At 40.9% G+C, this 25,577-nt stretch overlaps 1 protein-coding gene across 4 annotated transcripts; it reads right to left on the bottom strand.

Moving 5' to 3' along the window:
• Window positions 1-91: 91 nt before the first annotated feature.
• Window positions 92-24,576, bottom strand: polr3e (polymerase (RNA) III (DNA directed) polypeptide E). Of its 4 annotated transcripts, XM_060939620.1 has the most exons (22): window positions 24,409-24,562; window positions 22,864-23,434; window positions 21,289-21,408; window positions 21,113-21,163; window positions 20,932-21,009; window positions 20,729-20,844; window positions 20,536-20,618; window positions 20,344-20,451; window positions 17,251-17,300; window positions 16,992-17,111; window positions 15,531-15,616; window positions 14,658-14,702; window positions 14,468-14,559; window positions 14,261-14,381; window positions 14,041-14,122; window positions 13,854-13,913; window positions 12,165-12,322; window positions 12,005-12,066; window positions 11,416-11,900; window positions 2,044-2,121; window positions 1,828-1,953; window positions 92-1,728 (listed from the first exon to the last, which is right to left on the bottom strand). In XM_060939620.1, exons 3-22 carry the CDS (start codon window positions 21,325-21,327, stop codon window positions 1,672-1,674), a joined length of 2,097 nt encoding a protein of 698 aa, XP_060795603.1. In that variant the 5' UTR covers window positions 21,328-21,408; window positions 22,864-23,434; window positions 24,409-24,562; the 3' UTR covers window positions 92-1,671. The 4 variants fall into 4 exon arrangements, with proteins under 4 accessions (XP_060795603.1, XP_060795605.1, XP_060795602.1 ...); XM_060939622.1 differs by lacking the exon at window positions 22,864-23,434 and having other exon boundaries at window positions 24,524-24,576; XM_060939619.1 differs by lacking the exon at window positions 22,864-23,434.
• Between the last annotated feature and the right edge of the window lie 1,001 nt (window positions 24,577-25,577).

The following is a 25,577-nucleotide window of genomic DNA, read 5'->3' as shown; positions in this document are numbered from 1 at the left end:
AAAGCATTCAACCAAAATAAATTTAGTTCATTACCTGGCTGTATTCATGTAAACATTATTTAAAAATAAATCCACACACCAGAAACAATACTTTATTTGCAGTGTTTATTGAGCATAATGTTCCAATGAAACAGCCAACTTCCATTCTTGGGTCAAAACCGTTCCAGATTTGATATGTCCATTTATTTCTGAATACGTGGAATGATTACAAATGAATGAAGAGGATCCAGGCATATCTTAAATGTTAGAAAAGAAAAAAAATATGAGGTTGGATATAAAGCAAACGTTCTTCCAACCACAAGAACACATTTAATATAGGTAATATTTCCCCTGAATAAATTAGAGGCACTTTTACATGTCCTAAAAATATCAGAACATGTAGAACACTCGCTTCTTCACTAAAACCAAACCCACACTTACAGTTCAATACAATCATCCAGCAGCACATGTAACTGCCAGGACATCTTCACACCCTCCACTGACACACAAGATCAACACTGAAGGAAATCATTGACTTCCGAATTAGTACTGAATGCACAATTTGCACAACAAAAAAAAGAAAGTCCATCAGGGATTGATCTCACATATCCAAGTACAGCAACGGTCTGAAATGAAATGCATGTTTGCCAATACATCAGTTTTAAGTCAACTAGAATGTCCAGCAGCCTAAATTATATTCAAGAAGTAAAGTCTCAAAGGCCACAAAAGGATGGTGCATTTTCCCCACATTTCCATTCATGCTTTCAAGGACATTTACTGCAGTTAAATGTTTCTCACTGGCACTACAGCATACTCCCAGAATTTTGACTAACAGATTTCCCCTGAACTTCATTAATTTTTTTTTTTTTTAATGTAAAAGAAAATTAATCTGCATCCACGTTCCATGTCTACTAAAACATGAGGACCATTTCCCAGTGCATCAGAGCTTTGGTGTAGCTGTTACTTTGAAGGAAGGGAAGCTATGGCACAATAGTGCATAGTGTTATTTTAACTTTCCATTTCAGGCAAATGAATGATAAAGGAAATGAAAACTAGTCCCTGTGCGCTACAGTACATTATGATTATCATAATTGGATTAAAAAAAAAAAAAAAAAAAACACACACCAAGTGTTGATTGTAAAATCATTTAGCAGGGGACAGAAACTTAAAGCGATCATCGCTCATTCAGGTCCTAGGAAAGGCCAATTTAATATACGAGTGCACTCTGAAAAGCCTCAGATGAAATGAAGAGGGCTGGATGGTCATTATTAGTAATGCAAAACTGCAAGATAAGAAAAAGTGTGAAGAAAAAAGGTCTTAAAACAACAAATATTCTAATAACTTAGCTTTGCATATACATGTCTCTTCTTTCATTATTTATTTAACTAAACACTATGTAGGATCCGGTGGATCTCAAGCCCTTTTGTATGAAATGGTGAGGTGTCCTGGAAGTTTCCACAAGCTCTGATTTTGGCTATGCTCAGCTATGTGTCCATGATGGTAAACAAAAGCAATGTCCTGGAGCAGCAGGGGGACCTTTTTGTCCTCCCAAGCCAGTCTTCTCCAGCTGGGGGCAGTGACTTGTGTGTGTCGGCTCCATTTCCCCCATACAGAGTAAAACTTGGAGAGAAGGGATTTTCTTCTTTATTTTTTTTCTGATTGATAGGATCCCTAGGGCTCCTCCCTCTACTGTCACGACTGCACTGTTCCCTTCAAGTACCACATTCCTCCGAGGCTGATGCAGCACTCCTAGAACAAAAGAATAAATGCACCTGATAATTCAACTCCTTTTTCACACTCCATCAATTTACAAAATGGGAGAGGGTTTAATGTTTACAAATCCGATACCTTGAGCAGCCTGTCCACGTCAGCCTTGGTGACAGCATCACCGAGCTCCTGTGAGAGTCGGGTCTGAATAACATTTCTTCTTACACGATAATTCTTCATAAAGATCTCAAACAGAACTTGGCGGTGCTAGATGGGATGAACACAAGCAGGAATTTCAGCTTGAGCAGAATTAAACAAAATGAAAATACACAAATGTATTGAGATGCGGGATGTTACCCTATCAAACGTTTCACCATTCTCCCATAAGCCAAAGACCTTCTGTTCGTCTGCACTAGAACTACTCTGAGGGGGAAACTGGAGAGGGAGGAGAGAAAAGAAAAGTCACACCTTTATATACAGTCCTTGGGGAGAGAGAAGAGAAAAGGGAAAAAAAAAAAAATCCTCCCAGCAGCACCCAAAACATACTTGCCTGAAACACAATTCCACTTGCCCAAAGCTTTATTTTATTTTGGAAAAAGACAGAATGCAGTTGAGTTTTGTTTTAAATAGATAAAAGCAGCATAATTATCATAAATCCACAAAACTATAACACCAGTATATGGAGACACATTCAGAAATAAAAGTTCTAGTAGCAGAGGAATGAATAATTTAGGGTATATATTAAGCTGTGGAGAGTTTTGAAAGAGTATAAAAATTATGCTGGAGCCTTGTTTCTGTTATCAAAGGAACCCAGTCCTGTGCAAAATGTGACCATGGAACCAGAGTGTAGAAATGAACCTACAGTTCAAGAGAGTTCTATACAAAACACACTGAACTTTACAACAGCTGCACGCGTGTGAAATGGAAATAAATTGACTAAGGCAGGAAAAACTGTTTTGGATAAAATTGTTATGGTCTGTTACACACTTAACCTGTGAGACTCAGCTATACCTTTGAATCGAGAATAAATGAAAAGGGAACTGAACATTAACCGTTTATTGAAATTATTATTACAAGAATGATTATAGTTACTATATAACTACAGCTACAATGGGAATGTGCTGATTCTGTTAGCATTTGTAATTATTGTACCATCCACTATTAGATAAAATTAAAAAATCTTACAATATTGTTTGAAAGTCTAGAGCAATATATTGTTATTTTTACATACAACACTTCAGATATTGTTTTAACAATAGTAAGCATCACTGTATAAATGACAGAGTGCAGACAGCTGTGTAACTACATGTCCTCGGGGTTGCTGAGACATGGACGGGTGGGAATAAGATCTGACCCACAGTTCAAGTCAAAGCCCTTTGAGAGTAAATGCTTTAGCTTTCACAACGTTCTGTTCCCAAAAACTGATGGGGGGAAAGAGAGAGAGAAAAAAAAAATCCCATTATTTTGGCTCATCTATTCTATTAGAATCTAATAATCTTTATAAAGTGTACTAATGGAATGCAACATCACTCCCTGTTACAGATGGGAGCCCAGGAATTAAATAAGTGCAATAGAAACAAACTGTTTTTAAATTGTAGGTATTGTATTTAAAACTGTATGGATGTACCAGAAGCCAACATAAAACCATGCATGCAGGGCATTCTCAGTCAAAAGGGATCCAAAAATGATCCAAAAGTGGCGTCTGGGTGATTAACACAGGAACTTATTGCCATGTTTGTGTTCAGCAAGCAAACAAACTATTAAAACCAAGAAGTACGCTCGAAAGAAGTGGATATAGAAACCACTCAATGGGATTAGATCCTTACACGCTAACAAAGATGGATTTTTCCTAGGAGTTGAAAAATTATCCATCTGTTGAGTTCCCCGACATCTCAAACTACCTGGTGCTGCAGACATCGGTCTACACGGACACACAGATGAAAACCTGGAAGAGCATGGAGGCAAACAACTTTTTATATGTGGCTGGGTTAAAGATCTGGGGATCAGGACATTACAAGACAGACGGCGGTGGATGGATCAAAGTGCAGGAAGAGTGTTTATTAGCAGGCGTGATATTTACAAAAACAAAAGCAAAGCAGAATCATAAAGCAGAGTATTTAAACAGCGTTATAAACATGGCTCAAAATAAACATGACTGATGATAATACTTCACAAAGCCTCCGTGAAAACAGCATCCGTGTCCGTATCTGCTGATTGTGCTCAAATCAGTATCAGGTGTTTCCCATAATGACTGGGTTCCAAGAACACGCACCACACGCCTTGTGAGCACGCACAGCTGCTTGAACTGTGCCAGACTCAAGTGCGTGAAGGTGTGACAGTCAAGTGTTCGCTTGCTATGTGACCACAACTTTTAGCTTGTGTATATCGCCATGCATCGCCACCAAAATGCCTCATTTTCATCGATAACCCATCGTGAGCTGTAGTGTGACCGTAGCTTAACAAGGCAGACATGACATTGGATGCAACCCAGCAATTGTACCCTACTACAAGTAAAAATAAGCTTCAGCTTGGGGGAGGAATTGTGGCCCACTAGATGGCGCTTAGTGGGCCGCAGCCCAGTGGTTGAGAAAACGCTGTATTAAGAATTTTGTAGACCAAACACTTGAAAATCACGACTAGTCTCATGCAAGAGTATCATCTTCTGATAGATGATATCCGTTCTCTCTCTCTTCCCCCCCTTAAAGGAGATACATAGAACCATGGCCTCACTTTTTGTTTATAAATGCCTTGAGACCTCAAGAATGGCACAGGAATAGTTTTAAGCGTTAACAATTAATCTAATATAGTCATTTTTACGATTAAAAGGATTCCTATAGGTAGCGGTCTGAGTGAATGACCTTGACATCTGTGAGATCACCGCAGGAAGGCTATCCGTCTCATCGCCATTTCCGCTATACTAAAACACAGAGCTGACTGCAACTTCGAGCTTCCATTTTGAGCCAATTTATCACCATGCCACGTAGATGTGTTGCTGGCGGGTGCAGCAACACGACAGAAGGTAGATTTACATTACATTCATGGCCCAAGAATGTTCAAACTGCAAAGATTTGGACGCGTTTTGCAAGAAGTTCACAGGCACATTGGGCGCCTATGGAGTGGGCTCTCCTCTGCACATTTTACTGAGGACTCGTACGAAACCTCGGATCTGTTGAAGAGCGTTGGCTATAAGCCCGTATTGAAAGAGGGTGCAGTACCAACAATTAAAGGAAAAGAAAACTACAAGAAAAGGAAAGTAAGTTCAGTTGCGCCAGTTCTCCAGGAGTGTGAGCCGAGGGTTGTTGCTAAAACCCGGAACAGGATGGGACACATCGCTCAGGCAGTGACTTCCCTGCGGTTGTTGCTAAAACCGGTGACGTCCCATCCCAGGTTTTAGTAATTGCCTGAGCCGAGCAGTAATGGCAGAGTACTCCGTATGGAGAAAATGGAGAATGAGTGGACCAGCCGTCTGATTTCTCCGCTGGATGTTGCTGCCATCTCGCCCTTACGTGGAAGAAGCAAATGAACAGAGAACTGAACGAACAACTAAAAATCAGATTGTTTCAAAACAAAATCAGCCACAAGATTGGCTTTCAAGAAGCGAGAACAAAGGCGGGTAAGATGCGACTCTCATTTGGATACAAAACATGTTTACCTGCATTTAGATTAATACATGTAACTTGTGTGTTTAAGTTACCGGTATAAGATTATTTAATTTGCTTCAGAGTGTGATTGTCTCAGTTCAGCTGATTATTTAATTAGCCTTTTACATTTTACAGGGTTTCCCACACATAGACCATTGTGTGGCGCAGCGCCACACAATGGATTCCTAGCGCCACACAATCAGACTCGTGATTTTGAAAAAAAAATAATAAAATTCCGTAGCGTATCGTTCCGTTCATTCATAGTGCTCTTTCTTCTTGTTTGTGCGCGCGCGCACACAGACGGAGAGGCGTGCTAATTAAAAATAACCAGGGATGAGAATTTTCTGCCGATCGGCGGATTTCCGACTTTTTCAGACCAAAATGATCATTTTTGAGATTGATGTAAACCCACTGAGAAATTCTCGGGGGGGGGGGGGGGGGGGGGGGGGGGGGGGGGGGGGTTATGGTTAACGATCTGTGGTCACCTTATAACGCAGACATCCCAAGTGTCCCGGAAGTTCCGGGAGTCTCCCGCATATTGATGGCGGCTCCTTGATGCCCGCACATTGGAGAATATCTCCTGGAATCTAGAGCAAGCAAGCAAGCAAGCAAGAGCGTGCACGCGCAACATTAATGTCTGCATTGCGCATATGACGGAGTACGCGAGGGAGCGCGAATGCTAGACAAAGAGCATCCTGATTGGCTTATTTTGCTGAGTAACCCAATCAGCTTTCAGTGTGGGCGGGCTTCTCTTTTCTCAAGGACCGAAGCTTTCAGTTGAGTCAGTGCAGCCTACAGGACCGGCATGGCAGAGAGCGCGCGCGCACCCCAGAAAACGAAAATACAAAACCCACTTCAGCTCAGATTACACAAAAGAATCTCCCTGTCTAATAAGGGTCAAAAATAATGACAGTTTCGCACGATGTACTGTTTGCAGCAGTGGTTTCAGCATTGCCCATGGTGGCTTAAATGATTGTAAAGGACATGTTGAGGTGAGGAGTGTCATTTCATGTGCATTATATTTAGGTCTACAACAGGCTGGCATGAAAAGACCAAACTTATTGAAGATTTCCGTAAAGTAACAATGTATGAATATACATCATATATATAATCAAATACACGTCATATACAAGTGTGCATCTTTTATAAATGGGGTTAGCTTATCTAATGTAGCACGTTAGGGAGAATCATAGTATCATACCTATATTTCTGATAAAATTTTAGGCATGATACCATGCATAACTCTCCTACTTATTGCTCATTTCATAGGGGGACGGAATTGCTGGCATGTGCCACGTGGGAGCATCTGCCCAAACTTTAGGCTGAGATGAACTTATAGTTTTTGATTTAAAAAAAAAAAAAATTCCAATATGTAATGCCCATTGTACATGCCTGTTCTTTAATTCAAAATCACCATCTTGATCTTCAAATTGACCATATGGTATCTGTATTACATTACACAACATCCTGTCCAGATAAAACCTAGTTAGTACACACAGCAGTTGAAAGGGGAGTGATAAATGATGTTGAATGTTGCCTGCTTAATATTGCAAGAGCTCCTGCTACCATGATAACATCAGAAGAAAGCTTAAGAGAATTGTACGATAGAACTTTTTTCTGGTTTGCACTTCATTTTAAATGATTAGAGTATTCAAAGACATGAATAGCAAAAATGCAGAAATATAATACTGTAGAGCTCGTTTATATTAAAAGGTGCATTGATTTTTTGAAATCATCAAATGTGAATTGATTAAAAACAAGTCTCTTGTACTATATTAATCATTTTCACCTGGTAGTCCACCAAGAAGGGGAATTTATTTCCAAATATATTGCAACTTTTTGCTGATAAAATTAATGGTTTTGGGGTTTAAAAAAAAAAAAAGCCAAAAATCATTAGCTCCCTGCCCCTGGCCCCACTGGGTGCCTACAGCCCCCAAACCCCTGGCTTTTTTCAGACTTTAATATTTTTCATTCTCATCCCTGAATAACGCAGCCTTCCTGATTCGCCTTCCGACCCCTTATTTTAAAAGGTAGCCTACGTCGTGCTCATGATGAGCTTTATCATAGCCTTCTTGGCTTACAGGAAACGGACATCCCCGAGTCAGGCTATAGACCCTTTTCAGTCACGTGACCTTCGTAAACACGACCGCCATTTTGGACATGTAGTGGACTTCGGCTCGAATCAGTTTGAATGCGAGTAAGGCGACAAACGAAAAACATAAAAGAAAAAGGAGCGAGATGCAGAAAACACCTTCACTATCCAGCAACGTAGGGCATTTACAGGGCGAGCAGAGGGAGAGGTATTTGCAAAAATTGAGGTTAGCAGGCTTAGAGAACAACGTTTACCTGCTTCCACCAGGATTGTTCACTGACGTACGGAAGTACACGAAGCCCTCGTCTTTACCTGACTTCGGCCCACATGATCTGTATACCTATGTCGTTAAAAACCCATCGCCATACACATACACGCCAACGTCCGAGGTTCCGGAGCGCGCTCCGGCTTGCTCCCCCTCAAATTAAGCGGCCCGCTCCGGCTTGCTCCGGAGCGCGCCGCTTAATTTGAGGGGGAGCAAGCCGGAGCGCGCTCCGGAACCTCGGCTGGAGCACTCCGGGAGCAAGCCAGAGCGCGCCGCTTAATTTGAGGGGGAGCAAGCCGGAATGCACTCCGGAACTTCGGACGTTGGCTCCGGCAGCTATTTACACTGGATCCGGTGTAAATAGCTGCCGGATCATAATTACAGTAAACTAGTAAATACAGTAAAGGAAAAACTTGAGACTGAAAGGTTTTAACAGTCATCCAAATGACTGAACGTAAACATTGCTACAGTAACATACTAGCTACTATGTTGTTGACATTAGCTAGTCAACAATAGCTACTATAGAAGAACAAAGAGGTTACAATGGGTTATTTTAACCTATTTGGTTACACACTCGCCGCCACAGAATGTTAACACCAATGTAATGCCTTTTCTGGCTAATTTTATTCGTCTTACCTCCAACAAAGTGGTCACTACACAAGCGTTGGTATGCCGAGGGCTGCCAATCTTTCCTGTTAATGGCCGCTATCCATCTTCTCCGTCGGGATCCGATAAAATAATAAACCTTGCCTTGTTTGTTGATGGTTACTACATCCAGGTGCACAACAATATAGTGGCATGATGGAAGTCTTGCTGAAAGTAAAAACTTTCTTTGCTGCCGTTCCTCAAATGTTGGCTGTGGTAAACTACTGGTAGTACATGTCCAAAATGGCGGCCGCATTTGTCGTGACGTCACGCGAAAAGGGTCCATAAACCAATTTTGATGCATACAGTAGCAGCTTGACGTGAGGAACCGGCCTTATTGCATTATCCCATTTATCCCGCTTCAGCATTCATGCAAGTTTATTAATAATGGCTTGACATTCACAATAAATAAGGATTTCCCACTAGCCTAAATAAAATGTTATACTCGCAGGGATGCCTAGTTGATGCTATCTGAAGCATAAAATCTGAATATTTTAAGAAACATCTTTATTAGCGAAGTAGCTAAACCATCACTGCACTGGATTTCTCAGCTATGAATAGGGTAAGCACATAGAAATTCAGTATTCCTTTATTTTTTTGATGTAATGGAAATTTAGTGCTTTGATGAAGAAAATGTACTTTATCCGTAGATTAAAACAGACCTCAGGAACAGGCTCCAAGGGGAACACCTGGCAGCCTGCTTACGAATCTCCATAAATGGTCCCGAACCCAATGACTTCCCTTACGATAGGGCACTTGAGTTTTTTTTTTTCAGGAAGCCACGCAGAATTAAATGTTCTGATAGGGCATACAGGCTTTGCACCAATTAGGGTAATGCTTTTTCATTATTGTTAGTTGCCTTGGTGTTACCTTAAGTGGTTTCTTACATCTAATTATGATATTTTACTTTATTATTATTTTGTTACATTATACCATTTGTTTCATTTTAGTATTGGTTGAGGTAAGTGTTGAGTTCAATATTTAAAATAAAAACCTCCAGCTTGTTTTTTGCAATTTATTCCTTGAATGTCAACTAAAGAATGATTGAAAGATTGCCACCAAAAAAGGCAAAAAACAAAACTTTAACGTCAATTTTGGTGAATAACTTTCATAAATTTAAGACATGTTTTCCACCAACATCAAGCCCAGCAAACTAATGGCCTGCGCTGTAATGTAAAGTTGGGTCGAGGAGTGAAACCAGGCAGGGTTCTGGTAAAAATTGTTTTAGCTGTCTTCTCTTACAGAACTTAAAAAGAATTTAGATTGAACTGAATAATCTCAAATGCTTCTTGTAGCTTTAAAATAGTCCCAGCAGGTGACTCTGAAGAAAAATACTGCGTGTTTGAACACCGCCCGCTGTAAACACTTTGCATACACCCCAATGACCGACTCCACTGACCGCCACGACACCACTGCACACGATTCCCTCATCGGCACAGTGAAGCACCACAAATTGCTACCTGGTCTGTGGGAAACACTGTTTTATCAGTGAAAATGCATGCATGTACATGTATGTTGCATAAGTTATAACACCCATCCTGTTTTAATGAGAGTCAACAATTTAATGAAGTCAAATCAGTCTTAGCTGAGCAAGTCGGTAACGGTATTTCTTACTTTAACCAGAAATTTTTATTTATACAACTTTGGTCTATAGCTGTCAAAGGCCTCGGCCTTAAAACTGGTTACTGTTGTGACGTCACGTGCTCAGGGCTGGCTGGCTCAGCGGGGCAGCTCGAATGCCAACTTTGCGATCGATTTTAACTCAAAAATATTTTTTTTATTCCCATTTATGCAGCATACAAGAGTCAAGGATAGAGATACTATCCACTCAGAAACGTATTTAAAAATAAAAGGTTCTGCATATCTGCTTTAACTTACTGAAATATTTACTGTTTTTCAGCTCCCATAAAGAGGACAGAAGGTTCTGCAGTGCACATTTAAGTGTTGCTATTCATCACTGTAGAAAAATTGATTATACTGAATTACCTTTCCTATTATCCATCAGTCGCATTCTGCCACTTGAAAACATATTGCATGTTTAAAGCAGATTGCTTCAGTGACTAAAAAGCGAAAGACGTGCTCAATAAACACAAACTAATGAGAGAAAAGAGTTACCAAGTATTTTAACACGCCAGTTCATCAGGAGTCCATTTTATAAGCAAGACAAAGTACTGACTTCTTTACAACTGGAAATTAATTATTAACTGAATTATTGCTGCTCTGCCCACTCAGCCTATGGCACCAAGTTCGTATCACAGCTAAATTAGAAGCAGGGCGTGTTAATATCACAGAACAGATAAATAAAATGCTCCAAAGTGTCCTCCACGTCCAGGAAATACAAACTCAGTTCAAAACCTCTGACTGAGAAAGGCTTCGCAAATTGTTCTGCTTGACTTATGACATTTGCCTATTTATTTGGAACCATATGACTAAAATCTGGGTGGCACGGTGGTGTAGTGGTTAGAGCTGTCGCCTCACAGCAAGAAGGTCTGGGTTCGAGCCTCGTGGCCGGCGAGGGCCTTTCTGTGCGGGGTTTGCATGTTCTCCCCGTGTTCGCGTGGGTTTCCTCCGGGTGCTCCGGTTTCCCCCACAGTCCAAAGACATGCAGGTTAGGTTAACTGGTGACTCTAAATTGAGCGTAGGTGTGAATGTGAGTGTGAATGGTTGTCTGTGTGTCGGCCCTGTGATGACCTGGCGACTTGTCCAGGGTGTACCCCGCCTTTCGCCCGTAGTCAGCTGGGATAGACTCCAGCTTGCCTGCGACCCTGTAGAACAAGATAAAGCGGCTAGAGATAATGAGATGAGATGACTAAAATCTAAAAAGATAATTGCAATCAGCAAAAGTAATTACATTCGTTTCAAAATAACTGCACCTATGTACTGCTGAGGCAGTAAAAAGACTCTGAACTAAGAAACACCACCAAACCAAATACTATTACTCTGCTGATACAATGATAAATTTGCAGAAATTAAGAGAAACCTCCGTTTTGCTCAATATTGATGTTTCATCCAAACAGAGTGCCTTTGAAAGCAGTGTGACGTTCTGAAATGATATACACTTGGAACAGGATTTCTAATGTACTCACAGGCACTAGGATCTGTTTGCAGTGGCTGTGGAGGATCGTGTCCTGGAGCATGCGGTCTGTGACGTGGCCGAACCGGCTGTGTCCTGTAGGAAGGCTGGCCAGGTGCAGGTTGAACAGCCGTTTGACTTCACTGAGGCACAGCACAAAGTGTTTCCGGAAAGTGCTCCGAACAAAGTCTTGAAGCTCCGGGGTAGGGGCCTGTGCAGTCCCGTACTCACTGTGTAGGTCCGTGTTAGGGGAGTCTGATGAGGGATAACCGTTGACTGAACCATTTGGAACAGCACCAGACGTGTCCATAGACTCCTCAGAGTCACTCATGGGTTCTTGTTTAATTTGCACCATTGTATTAGTTCCACTGGAGCCAGAAGACATGGAGGATGCCTTCAGTCTTCGAGCATCCAAGTCTTTCTGCAAAGAGGCGTGACGCTCCCGTGCATTCTCTCGAGCCACCTTGAGACGCTGCTCACCGCTAACGTGAACCGAGTCTGTAACAAATATGGACTCATTTATAAATCAGATCTAGCAAAGTCTACAAGAAAGCACTGTTGAAAGACAGAATGGAGATGGTTTACAGAGTTCAGAGAAATACCCATTTGAGTATCCTTTTTGTGCAAAAAGTCCTCCTTGGAGAAGTTGAAAACTTTTTCTAACCTACAAAAAGACAAAACACATTTCACACCGCATAAGTGGAATCACTCGTTCTGTACAGCCTGTAAACCACTGACTACAACCAACAGGTTCAGTTTTACTTGTTCTGGATGCCCAGCCAGAGCATGTGCTGTCTCTGAGCCACATCAGGATGCTTCTTGACAAAATCACGGTCAGTAGGCAACAGGAACTCCCAGCCTCTGTTTGCTCTGGGAACAGCCATGTGTTCCAAAAAGTCCTTAACATCCTCAGGGGGGAGCTGGAAGCACCATGAAAAAACACATGACGCCCATTTAGCAAAACACCAACAAATTCAAATGTACAGCACCACTCTTTTTAAAGGCTATAGATTAATGATCGCTTTTATTAAAATGATCAATTTTGAGCAGGAAAAAGCAACAATCGCAGTCTCCAACCTTCATTTAGAGAGGGAAAAACAAACAAAAAACCCACAACATTTCTGACATAAAATATGAGCTACATATAAAGCGGGTTTATGTGCTTTAAAGCCCAACAGCCCTAATACATACCTGCCAACCTGTACGCATCTTGCGTAGCCGCTACGAATTTTTACCTCATTGTACGACTGTACGTTTTCACATTAAAAAGTACGCATATCGTCCGAACTCGCATTTCAGTCAAGTTCTCGCTGAAGTTGATACCGCTGATCTGTGAGAAAACTCAAAGCCAGAATGGAACGCTTTGCCCAATCCCCCCCGCCCCTCTTCCAGAGCGTGTGGCTCTGCCCTCTTCACCCCCTCCCCTTCCTCCTTCGCGTCTCTGACTTGAGTGCAGCGGTGCAGCCAGGTGGCTAGAGCGAGTCGGGGATTGAAACGTCGGTTAGAGACGTCGTTTTTATATTTGTAACAGAAACGGTTGTGTTTCACGTGTACTCGAGCTTCCTAGCCGTTATTTTGTGCATTTACAACACCAACAGTACAGGCTAGTTCTTCATTTAACTTCGAAGCCGTCACTCGAGGTTGCATATTCGATGCGGTAACCAACGAAACCTGATTACAATTCCTCTCGCGCTCTCATTGAATCACTATGATAAGTACCACTTTATTGATGTGCTCAACAAAACATAACGTGTTGTATATTTTAAGGGCAGTCGGTAACTTCTGTCCATGGTAGCCTAGAATGTTTGCAGATGATGTGAAGTCGAAAATTGGTCATCCCTCTTATGAAAAAACCTGCATGGTACTGCAGTATCAAATGCTTTTTTATACAGTATTACTGCAGTGAATGCAAATGCAATAGTTTGCACATGAAAAAGGCATACTACAAAATACTGCAGTGTACTGTATAATGCAATATCTTTACTGTATAATGCAATATACTTCCAATAAACCTATTGCATGGGAAATTTGTGCATACCATGTTTTGTGTTGAAAGTGCCTTTTTTACATACTGTATTAATTCAATGTGTTATTTATTTTGAAAGAGTGGCTCTGGTTTAATTTCATTTCATTTGCACGTGTATTTAATGTTTGTTGTGCTTTTCAAAACGGAAGGAAGTTCCCAAGAGCCATCAATAACAGTTTCCCAAAGTCTATCAATAAGAATGTTTTACAAAACTGGACTATGTTCCCAAGGTCAATCAATAAAACTGGATTGAAAGTGTGTTTTTGGTCTGCTGGTTGTGGTCTGTGGGGGCGCATGCGCGCCGGGTTGGGGTGAGGTTGACGCGGGGGGGGGGGACCTCATGAAATTGTACTCAATTTTTTCAAGGTTGGCAGGTATGCTAATGTCAGTGAGTCTAACCCCATGCTGAAGACAATCCAACCAACCTTGATGATAGCAGCAACCTCTTTTCTCATCAGTGAGCGCTCATTTGTGAATCTCCACATCTACAAAAATAAATGAAACAGGCTTCTTTATGTGCTTGCACTGGCTGGCAAAGCTCAATGGTACCATCACCTTCCAAAGAAATCTTATCAAATCAGTTTAGCAATTTTGTGTTTTGAATGAACTCACCACAAAGTCACGGCCCCTACAGAGCACCTCTGCAGGCACGCCGCTGTGTGGACTGCAGGTGGACTTGGGATACAGAACGTCGCTGAAAAACAATCATTAACAAAATGCTATTAAACAACTCTGAGATCAGTAAATAAAAGGTGCATGTCTATTTATTTTAGCATCAAATACTTTATTATATCCAGTGATTAGTTAGGGTTGGGACAGAGACCACCCACACCTCTTGACAACCCAGTTTCCTTGGACGAGCATTGCCACCTGCTGTATGCAGCGCAGTACTGCAGTGTAGTCGGTGCCTGATGCAAGCAGCCCCATCAGATTGGCAAACGGCATGACCTTGACTGAAGCAGATGACCAAATAAAACATCAGATCCTAGAACATGAAAGGTCTTGATGGGTTGAATTAGTAGATTTAGTAAAAACTTACCATTCTTCATCAAGGTCTTCACCTGATCTCCAAGTGGCAATGTACGTAACTGGGCCATAGAAAGCACATTACTAGGTCCCACTGGCTTAACCCTAAACACAGACAAAGAAGGGAATATTTAGAGTAGTAAAATGTTATCTAATATCATTGAAAGTATCTGCAGAAACTGGGGAACAGAATTTTTCCTTACGCTTTTTCTTCCGTCAGTGGAGGCATAAGCATGGTCAGATATTCACTGGTAAGAAAAAAAAAAAAAAAAAAAACTGATTAGAAATCACAATCCAAGCAACTTTATACAAGGACAACTTTACAGAATGCTCGTAATTGCAAAATTAATTCTACTTATGGAAAGGAAATAGGACTCAAAAACCTCAATTCTACTTAACACCATTTTTACCATCATTATAAAAATAACAGAACGCTTTCTAAAAATATTCACGCCCTATTCAAGGTGAGGTTGGTATCCCTAACGAGATATTGCCTCTGTGAAAATTCGTGCCTGAACGGCTATAAATTGGGTCACAAAGCAAGTTTTTGGGAGATTTCATTTCCTACACCTCATGCTTTCATCACACATGCTGCTATGATCACAAGTGTATCCTGTATGCATTTAAATCAAATTATAACCGATACTGTGGTATACAATATGCAAATAAAGTGAAGCTTTACACAGCCTGTTGGAGCCATTTAACTGGCCTGTTTAATCAGGAATCCTTTCTTTTTTTTTAATATAAATCTAAACAGGCTTCCAGTGCAACAAAATGTAGGTGATGGAAACCATAGCAACTAACTTTATAAAAAAAAAAAAAAATATATATATATATATATATATATATATATATATATATATATATATAATTTTTTTTTTTTTTCCAAAAGCATCCATCAGTCCAGGATTGGTACGGGGTATAAGAAACTCTCGGATTTAAAAAAGCGTGTTTATTTCAGGAGTTAAGCTTGACAGATATAGTTGAAGTGTGCAATATGAGCCTCACTTCTAATTGATAAACCAAGGGTTTCTCCCCCCCCCCCCCCATCAAGAGTCATTATAATAAATGCTTACTTTGGCGTTTTCACTAACTCCATGTTCTCGGTGGTATCCATGGCCTGGCAGTAAAGATACTGACGTTCGTGCTCCGAGCGCCCATCCTACAAGTTGAATGACCAAGACGAGAGAAACCATAAGCCTCACAAAGTTATCTAGCCAAAACCAAAAGACCATTTGCAGGAATTGATCACGTGTCAATTTTCCCCATAGCAACAAGCCCGTGGTGGGCAAGCTAACTTGACATTCCTTGACAACCATAAGAGTTTGACTGGCGATGCGAAGCGATCCATTTCTATAATAGCTGTTTTTACCTTTTCTACTGTCTTTTTTTTTTTTTTTACCTGAATTTTAAAATTTTATCTTAAAATAAGGTCCTTCGTCTCTCCTTATCTTTGCAATCCATTTATCTTTTAGAGAAGCATCCTTTGGGAATAAATGGAAAGAGAGCTCTTGGTTATAGCAAGAGTCGCCAGTACAATATGGAACACAACAATGTAAACTGGACAACCGAGCTTTGTGTTTGGAGTTGCACTATCCTCTACAGCTACATCTTGAGATTGCAATGGCATTTCAGTAAATCTTGAACAGTCGCTCAATTCCTCTGAAATTATTTAAAATCAAAGGAAGAGTTAGCTCGAGAACCATGCATTAATCACAGCCGACTCAGAGCGGCAAGATATCACACAAAGTTTTAGGACATAAAATGGCCTCAAACGCGAATAAATCTGCTTCTTATCGGCTAAAAACACATCTACAGATATATCTATTTATTTTCAAGAATCTTCACACACATTAAGCAAATGATAAAAGGTAGAAAAGAAGAAATTATAAACATACCTGAGAAATCCACCATTTCGCACGTGAATCTTTCAGCGGTGACCAACTTGAGTCCAACAAAACTCTCTTTTATGGCCAATGACTCGCTTTAACTTATGACAGAAGTTGTTAAAACCACAAACTTTTTCCAAGTACACATGAAAATTTGGGTCAAAAAAAAAAAAAAAGTAGAAAAGGTAAAAAACAGCTATTATAGAAATGGATTGCTTCGCATCGCCAGTCAAACTCTTATGGTTGTCAAGGTATGTCAAGTTAGCTTGCCCACCACGAGCTTGTTGCTATGGGGAAATTGACACAGGCCATTTGTAGGAATTGGTCACATCTATACAGCTTAATCTAATGTAGCAAACTGAAAGATAATCAATAACTAATCCTGAGATCAGAAAATACAAGCTGAAGCAGACAACGGACACCACAACGTGAAACAGCACGTCGGCTATCTTTTTTTGGTGGGCATGTAGTCACTTATCCATTAGATACGCAAGAACAGGAGCACTGACTTAGAACTACGATTGCCAGCCAATCAGAAACCAGTATATTCTGTAACCATGGTACAGTTGACAAATAATGATGGCTGATTAGGCTCCTGCTGTTTAAACTCTGACTCAAAAATAGACTGACTTATTTGGTCACGCCTACCTTTAAGCTATGGTAGTGTAAATGGACCCATGGTTCTTCAGCTTGTTTCTTCTGCAGGAACTCATAGGACTGGATACGCCGCTGACGAGCCTGCTCAGACTCTGGCCTGGAAAACCTCACCTTAACCAAAGAAGAGTGACACTTGCTTAGATACATATAATACAACCTATAACTGAAACGGTCAAATCAGAAAGGTAGTGCACACTGTATAAGGGCACCAAATTCACCACCAAGTACTTAATTTAGTTGAAACGCTTACAGTGATCTGCTTGGCGTCATCTTCTGCCTCATCCTGAGAAGAGTCTCCACCTATTCAAGGATACAATTGCCAGAAAATATTCTGATTTACACTTGACAAAAATGTACATAAACCTTAATTATTTGCATGGATATAGCCAAACTGATTTTAACCGAGCTTAAAAAAGCGTCACACGTTAATCAAAAGAATTTTAATTTTGAACCGGATTGCCATTTTAACACCACGCGTCCAATCAGCTGGAAGAAACTGGGAGTGACATCGGAGTGAAATACGAAATGCATATTTTCCGATATGAAAAATGTGTTTTTCAACACGAGAACAAACTTTACATATCTTCAAGCCACCGTGCGATTTTCTTTTTATTATACACAGTGGTGCTTGAAAGTTTGTGAACCCTTTAGAATTTTCTATATCTCTGCATAAATAGGACCTAAAACATCATCAAATTTTCACACAAGTCCTAAAAGTAGATAAAGAGAACCCAGTTAAAACAAATGGGACAAAAATTATTATACCTGGTCACTTATTTATTGAGGAAAATGATCCAATATTACATATCTGTGAGTGGCAAAAGTATGTGAACCTTTGCTTTCAGTATCTGGTGTGACCACCTTATGCAGCAATAACTGCAACTAAACATTTGCGGTAACTGTTGATCAGTCCTGCACACCGGCTTGGAGGAATTTTAGCCCGTTCCTCCGTACAGAACAGCTTCAACTCTGGGATGTTGGTGGGTTTCCTCACATGAACTGCTTGCTTCAGGTCCTTACACAACATTTCGATTGGATCAAGGTCAGGACTTTGACTTGGCCATTCTAAAACATTATTCTTTTTTAACCATTCTTTGGTAGAACGACTTGTGTGCTTAGGGTCATTGTCATGCTGCATGACCTACCTTCTCTTGAGATTCAGTTCATGGACTGATGTCCTGACATTTTCCTTTAGAATTCGCTGGTATAATTCAGAAGTCATTGTTCCACCAATGTTGGCAAGCCGTCCTGGCCCAGATGCAGCAAAACAGGCCCAAACCATAATACTACCACCACTATGTTTCACAGATGGGATAAGGTTCTTATGCTGGAACGCAGTGCTTTCCTTTCTCCAAACATAACACTTCTCATTTAAACCAAAAAGTTCTATTTTGGTCTCATCCGTCCACAAAACATTTTTCCAATAGCCATCTGGCTTGTCCACGTGATCTTTAGCAAACTGCAGACGAGCAGCAATGTTCTTTTTGGAGAGCAATGGCTTTCTCCTTGCAACCCTGCCATGCACACCATTGTTGTTCAGTGTTCTCCTGATGGTGGACTCATGAACATTAGCCAATGTGAGAGAGGCCTTCAGTTGCTTAGATGTTACTCTGGGGTCCTTTGTAACCTTGCCGACCATTACACGCCTTGCTCTTGGAGTGATCTTTGTTGGTCGACCACTCCTGGGGAGGGTAACAATGGTCTTAAATTTCCTCCATTTGTACACAATCTGTCTGACTGTGGATTGGTGGAGTCCAAACTCTTTAGAGATGGTTTTGTAACCTTTTCCAGCCTGATGAGCATCAACAACACTTTTTCTGAGGTCCTCAGAAATCTCCTTTGTTCGTGCCATGATACACTTCCACAAACATGTGTTGTGAAGATCAGACTTTGATAGATCCCTGTTCTTTAAATAAAACGGTGCCCACTCACACCTGATTGGCAAAAGTATGTGAACCTCTAGGATTAGCAGTTAATTTGAAGGTGAAATTCGAGTCAGGTGTTTTCAATCAATGGGATGACACTCACAGATATGTAATATTGGATCATTTTCCTCAATAAATGACCAAGTATAATATTTTTGTCCCATTTGTTTAACTGGGTTCTCTTTATCTACTTTTAGGACTTGTGTGAAAATCTGATGTCTTGGGTCATATTTATGCAGAAATATAGAAAATTCTAAAGGGTTCACAAACTTTCAAGCACCACTGTAGACACAAACAAAAAGTACCTAAATTTATCAAAACAATTCCTCGATTTCCTCACGAGTGACTTATAGAGAATCATGTCACGGTTTTGGATCTCCATGTCCCGGATATAGCTAGTACAATTAAAAATAAGTAGGGCATTTCCCAGTAAAACACTCGTGCCCATATAATATAGGTTTACTATGAAGCTCCCAGGAAAAGAACAGTGTTGCATTTAAAAATGTAATTGAAAATATGATTGAACACTGAATCAGAGGGGAAAAAAAAAAAAAAATCCTGTTCAACATTTTACAGTTTTAAAGATTCAAACAGTATAAAACTTGAATTCACATCCTTATGATGCCACAGGCACCCGTTTCCAGGTGCCAAGGGGGCAAAACTGGCCACGCTCTCTGGGTGGGGTCCTCGGTCAATCACGGTGACACGAGGCAAACGTGAACATCTGTGAACTCATACTGTATGTGGAAGAGAGCAAATAGCACTTTCCTCCGAGTGCGTTATACTGTCCTGTGAGGAAACACGACTTGGGTTTCATCCTCCTTGGGTGGTAGGAACATTGAAACAGGGGAGAGCTGGAGGTCGGTGGGAATTGGCAGGTGAATAATTTGGAGAGAAAATAACTAGTAGAAAACGAGTCAAACCAGCTGCTTGGTATTCAAATTGACTACAATAACCATGATATATCAGAAGTGTATTGTGACTTGTACCCCACTGTGGTTGAACGCTTGAATCTGATTGAACGTTAATATTCATGTGCTTATTCAAATATGTTGTTTCTATAGCAACAGCTTATATACACAGGGACTTGTATGGCAGACACACTACGTAATCTAAGACAGATGTAAAAATGGGTTGTTGAATAAAGTAATTTTTATAACCATTGACGTAGAGACGCTTATTTAACATTTATGGAAGAGGTCTTGGTTACAGGCACGAGAGAGAGAGAGAAGCTGGGTGAGAGAATGTTTATCGCAGGTGAGAATGTGAATTAACTTGTCTCTCAGATGTTCAACATTAAACCCAACTATAAACTATTTTTGTATAACAGCATAATTTATATCAAAGCTATATCATATTATTACCCATCCCAACTTCACAGAATAAATTAATACACAAAACCCAAAGAGCTCTCTTACCTTCATTGGCTGCCTCCCGTTCCTTGTGTTTACTGTCAGCTTTATCTAGATATGAAAAGCTGGGCCTCATCTGCAGAATACCCTGTAATGGCGTGAGGTGAAGCTCCCCTGCCAGCATCAGTCAATCAGTCAGTCAGACAGATGTTACACTACTCAGCAGTAACAGATGCATTACAGCAGTCACACAATTACCTTTACGAAACACTGCAGCAGCATAGCGACTGGTATTTGTTGTTGCCTGAATCGAGGAGAATGTTTGCTTATCCATCATTTTACTTTAGGAAAAGAGAACAAAAACGTGTCATGTTTTTGATGCAAGACTCGAGGCTTTGTCAAAGAACTCAAGACAGTGTGAAAATCTTGCATCAAATAAAAAGTTACAAACATGGAATAAGTGCTGGAGTCTTCCAGTGATGTGCCATCCACATTGAGCGCAATCTGCTCCCCTTTACTGCGGCAGTAGTTCGGACTCATGGTATCGATCGCCACCTCGATTTCAACCTGCGAATATGAACAAGACGTACATGTCGTATAATCAAGCCATTTTTTAAGGGATGTGAATCGAAGACACTGCAAAATTAGCCTTACCTTTTGTTGCTTGGGTTTAATTCTGGCTGTTAAATGAGTTGTGTCGTCATAGTTCATATTAGCAGGACGTACAGGATACTGTAACAGGAGACATTTGGGATATTACACAACCACAGTAACCTTACGCCATAAAAACAAATACACACCCTTAGAAGTTGTGCACATTGGTTGCTAGGAGTACCTGGAATAAGTATAGCTTCTCTGAAAGACTTTTGGCAAGGTACACATCGATCTTCAAAAAGAAGGAAAAAAAATCAAATACAATTCGTGTCTGTGGCAAGTTTAATAACACCATTCATTTAACATCATTTGCTCCTTCTCTCTAGAAAATGGAGGAAAGCCAGGGTCGGAACAGACCTCTTGTATAATGGGGTCGTCCTCCTCTCCGCTGGCCATTGTGGAGGGACGAAGAGGAAACGTCGCCTCAAAACTGGCAACACAGAAACGCTGAAGCGCTCACAGCACACCATGCAACTTCTGTCGACCAAACACAGACATTAACACAGTCAGTCAATATTAAGAAGCTTTTGTTAACTTGTCACCTTGTTTAGTTTTCACGTCATATATGTACACATGTCGATGTTATCTTGAAAATATTTTCTAAATGAAGCCAAATCTTCAGTCAGCTGCACAAGGATACGCTAGGAAAGGTCTTTTGCTTTAACAGGTCATCTCGACACATGGAGATCACTTTGCATGAAGTGGAGGGGTGTGTACGCAAGACACCTTTTTCACGCATAAAGGAATTCCTCCTGCTGTTTCCCTTTAAAGCCAAATAAAAAAAATAAAAATTTTGCACTCTAGCAAAGTGAATCCTGTTACAACGAGTGCTGTGTGAAAGGACGTATTTGAAGCCGCAGGTCACTACGCGATCCAGTCTGATCAGCGGCGCACTTTGGCTCAAAGAGGTGAATCCAGACATCCCAGACACTAGTTTCTGTGCTGCACTAAACGCTCTTGGTTTCAGAATTAATTATTCGAGCTGAGTATTTCATGAACTGGTACATTCTTAGTGCATCATGATACACATTTTTTTCCCCCACATTCATTGCACTGGTTTATATACACTCATTAACAGTGTAACCTAAATAAATAAATAAAAATAGCACTGAAGCTGGAATTTAATTTGTAGCATGCTGTACAAATAACAGCCTTAAAAGAGCAACGTCCAAAGTTTTTGCTTCATTATGGAAAAGATGACCAGTTGTCACTGTTGTAACACTAGCCCTACTAAATATACTATTAATGGTACTCCAGCAGGCTCAGTGTTCTGTATTTATTGTGCACTTTTATGCTTTCTGAAAGAAAAGATGACCACAAGCCTTTTTTCAATCCTCATACGATACGCGCATCAGAGCCATGTGTATCAACCAGTACTTGAGTTGCTACTGGTGTCTTAGCCACTAAGCCAATTCTTTGCTGATTGTGTGCGACATCAGAGATGTAGCGACAACGTGTGTTAGAACTGGTTTCTTGCATTCATGTGAAAGATCTGTGCCATATCAGTCAATATCACACACCTTCATGGCACAAAGTATGCCAGTGGACCAAACTGGAAAGTTTCAAATCTAATATCGATCCAACAATTACACCAGCAGGAACACATTCCTGTATATTCCTACTTCTAATGCAAGTTGCTACTCATTCATTCATCCTGATCAGGGTTGTAGTGGATCCAGGAACATACCTTGCAAAAGACACCAGTCAATCACAGGGTGCCACGTGCACTCACACATTCAATTAACAATTTAGAGTAGCCAGTTCATCTACAGACATGTTTTCAGGAACTGAGAGTAAAATGAAGAACCTCAAGGAAACCCACAAGTAAGGCTGTGCTATACTGTGTCACCCATGATATCCAGGTACAACTCTTCCCCGTGAGAAGTATTTGTCATTCGACGATACTGATGATACAGTAGATGACGTGCTTACATAACGTACGTGCCACAACATGGGCATCTAACTGTCTCACACAAGCATGGCGGAAGACGCAGCTCTAACCCTCGACAAGAAGGATGAATTAATCCCCAAAAAAGGAGGCACTTCCTTGGCATCTTCCATAACCAGCCTCCTTATTGGAATAGCAAGTATTTTATGTTCAGGATCAAGTCTTGCTTTTTTGGATCGATGCTTTTGTTGGGCGACATGGTGGTGTAGCAAGTCATCTCATAGCAAGAAGGTTCCGGGTTCGAGTCCAGCAGCCGATTGGGGCCTTTCTGTGTGGAGTTTGCATGTTCTCCCCATGTCTGCGTGGGTTTCCTCTACAGTCCAAAACATGCAGGTTAGGCCAATTGGTGGCTCCAAATTGACCGTAGGTCTGAACGGTTGTTGGTCTTGGTGTGTCAGCCCTGTGATGATTCGGTGACTCGTCCAGGGTGTACCCTGCCTCTCGCCCGTAATCAGTTGGGATTGCCCACAACCCTGCACGGGATAAGCGGTTACGGATAATGGATGGATGTATATTTTTGTTTGCACGGCTCCCAAGACGGTCTGCAGATGTGACCTGTGGCCAAAAAGATATATAGTGTTGAATGATAATACTGGATTTCCATGTTATCATTTTCACACAAAAGGGAAAAAAATAAATAAATACCATGAAAGATTGTGATATACTTTTAACTTGATATCCCCATCCCTATCCACAGGGACACAGAGAACACAAAGCTACAACTTGTAATGTAAAAATATCATTTATAGAGAACATTCAAACCCCCTTCATGCACACTGGCTTAACAAACGATCAGATAAAGATTCACTGCACTTTACTGCAGCTGATGCAATCATGCTGTCATGCAGTAATGCATCTTAAGGCTAAATGTATCAGTTTATAACGTGGAACCACAGTTTTAGACTGAATAAATGGATATAAACGCAAACTAGCTAATCTGTGGTGGTGTTTATTTTCGAAACCACAAACATAGGATGAAACGCCACCAATGCTAGCCACACACTGAGCACTTCACTACAGAAAGGTCAAAACACAACAGATTCATGGTAAAGTCTGACAACACTGTGAATAAAAACATCTCGAAAAGATATGCTAAGTCTACAGTTAGCTGTTTGCTAACACACACGAGCTAATGCTGTATATTCTCTTCACATAGCCATGTCTCTCTCTCTGGCTAAATCCTTGATGATCTCCTGGACTTCAGGTGTGACTATATTTTGCCAAAGAAGTCGTTTTACTTTTTTATTCATAAACAGTCGCGCATATAATATTACACATGTTAAGTCACTATACACTACTTGTTAGTTAAGATCTAATACGCCTGATGGTTTGGTAAAACCTTAAGAAGATCCAGTTTTATTTCACGACCATAACCATGAATGAGAGCACTACATGCTATGTGCTACAAACACATCCAGCTATAGATGTTAGCCTAAGCTAGCTACATGACGTTATAGCTAAGCAACCTCAGCACGTTTTCAGGCCGACATTCATTATTCCAGAAGAACAATCAAAGCCCACATTCAGACCTGAGGTTTATAAGCCGAACTTGACGCTCCTCTGTCGCAGGGCGTTAACGCTCTCCCCTGTGCTGCTCCATGTAAACTAACTTAGCTGGTGACTGAGTAAGTATAAGAGCACTACCATGTTTCTGCGTCCGGCTCTTCCTACAGACACGTGGGGAGGAGCAGAGCCTTTCTACCCATAATGCAACGCGGCAGAAGCTGCGTTAGCAAGTCTCTTCAGATGAAGTAGGCCATTTGCAGGAATTGGTCACGTGTCAGTTTTCCCCATAGCAACAAGCCCGTGGTGGGCAAGCTAACTTGACATTCCTTGACAACCATAAGAGTTTGACTGGCGATGCGAAGCGATCCATTTCTATAATAGCTGTTTTTACCTTTTCTACTTTTTTTTTAAACCTGAATTTTCGTGTGTACTTGGAAAAAGTTTGTGGTTTTAACTTCTGTCGTAAGTTAAAGCGAATCATTGGCCGTAAAAGAGAGTTTTGTTGGAAATTCTTCCAAGCCGGAGTGCAGGACTGATCAACAGTTACCGGAAATGTTTAGTTGCAGTTATGGTGCGTTCATCCTTCCCAAGTTATAAAAAACCTTGGAGTTATCTTTGACTCCACCCTTACGTTTGAACCCCATCTTAAACTAATTACTAAGAATGCTTTCTTTCACCTCCGCAATGGAGCACTTGTATGTGACGTCACAGCCGATCCAGATTGTGACAGACGCCATCTTGTCGGTCAAACGCCATATTCCGCCTTCTACTTCTGGGTCTACTTCTGCTTTTACTTCTACCTTTTCTTCTGGAAAACCCTACTATATACAATTCTACTACAACGGCTGCGGCTACAAGCTCTCCCTACCTGTGCACGTTTTTTGTGTGTATTTTTGCGTGTTGTTCGTCTGTACCGGACTTCAATATCCACTACAACCGTATGGACTTACTGGACATTGGTTTCCAGCAGAAAATGACGGTTTGTAGCGATTTCCATCGCATGCACAACATTCCGGACGAGAAAAAAAAAAAACATTCCGGACGAGATAGCGAGACCAGCGGGGTCTCCGTGGATTGTTATCAGAAGCAAAGCGAAGGAGGCGGCGCCGGGAGTGGAAGCAAAAGCGAGGCTGCAGAGCTGGCCTGTTGACTAAGCTCAGAAAACAGCCACTCAAATCTCCACTGCCAAGCC

The sequence above is a fragment of the Neoarius graeffei genome, chromosome 14, assembly GCF_027579695.1.
Source record: "Neoarius graeffei isolate fNeoGra1 chromosome 14, fNeoGra1.pri, whole genome shotgun sequence".
Taxonomy (NCBI): Eukaryota; Metazoa; Chordata; class Actinopteri; order Siluriformes; family Ariidae; genus Neoarius; species Neoarius graeffei.
This window is presented reverse-complemented; position numbering and strand designations above follow the sequence as displayed.

What these genes read in the sequence shown, in the direction of transcription:
- polr3e (XM_060939622.1), bottom strand. Translation starts at nt 21,327, where the DNA reads ATGGCCAGCGGAGAGGAGGACGACCCCATTATACAAGAG. An exon ending in GACTCCAGCACTTATTCCAT is followed by an intron (nt 20,619 to 20,728) that starts GTTTGTAACTTT and finishes CTTTTCCTAAAG; the next exon opens with TAAAATGATGGATAAGCAAA. An exon ending in TGCTGCAGTGTTTCGTAAAG is followed by an intron (nt 20,452 to 20,535) that starts GTAATTGTGTGA and finishes TGATGCTGGCAG; the next exon opens with GGGAGCTTCACCTCACGCCA.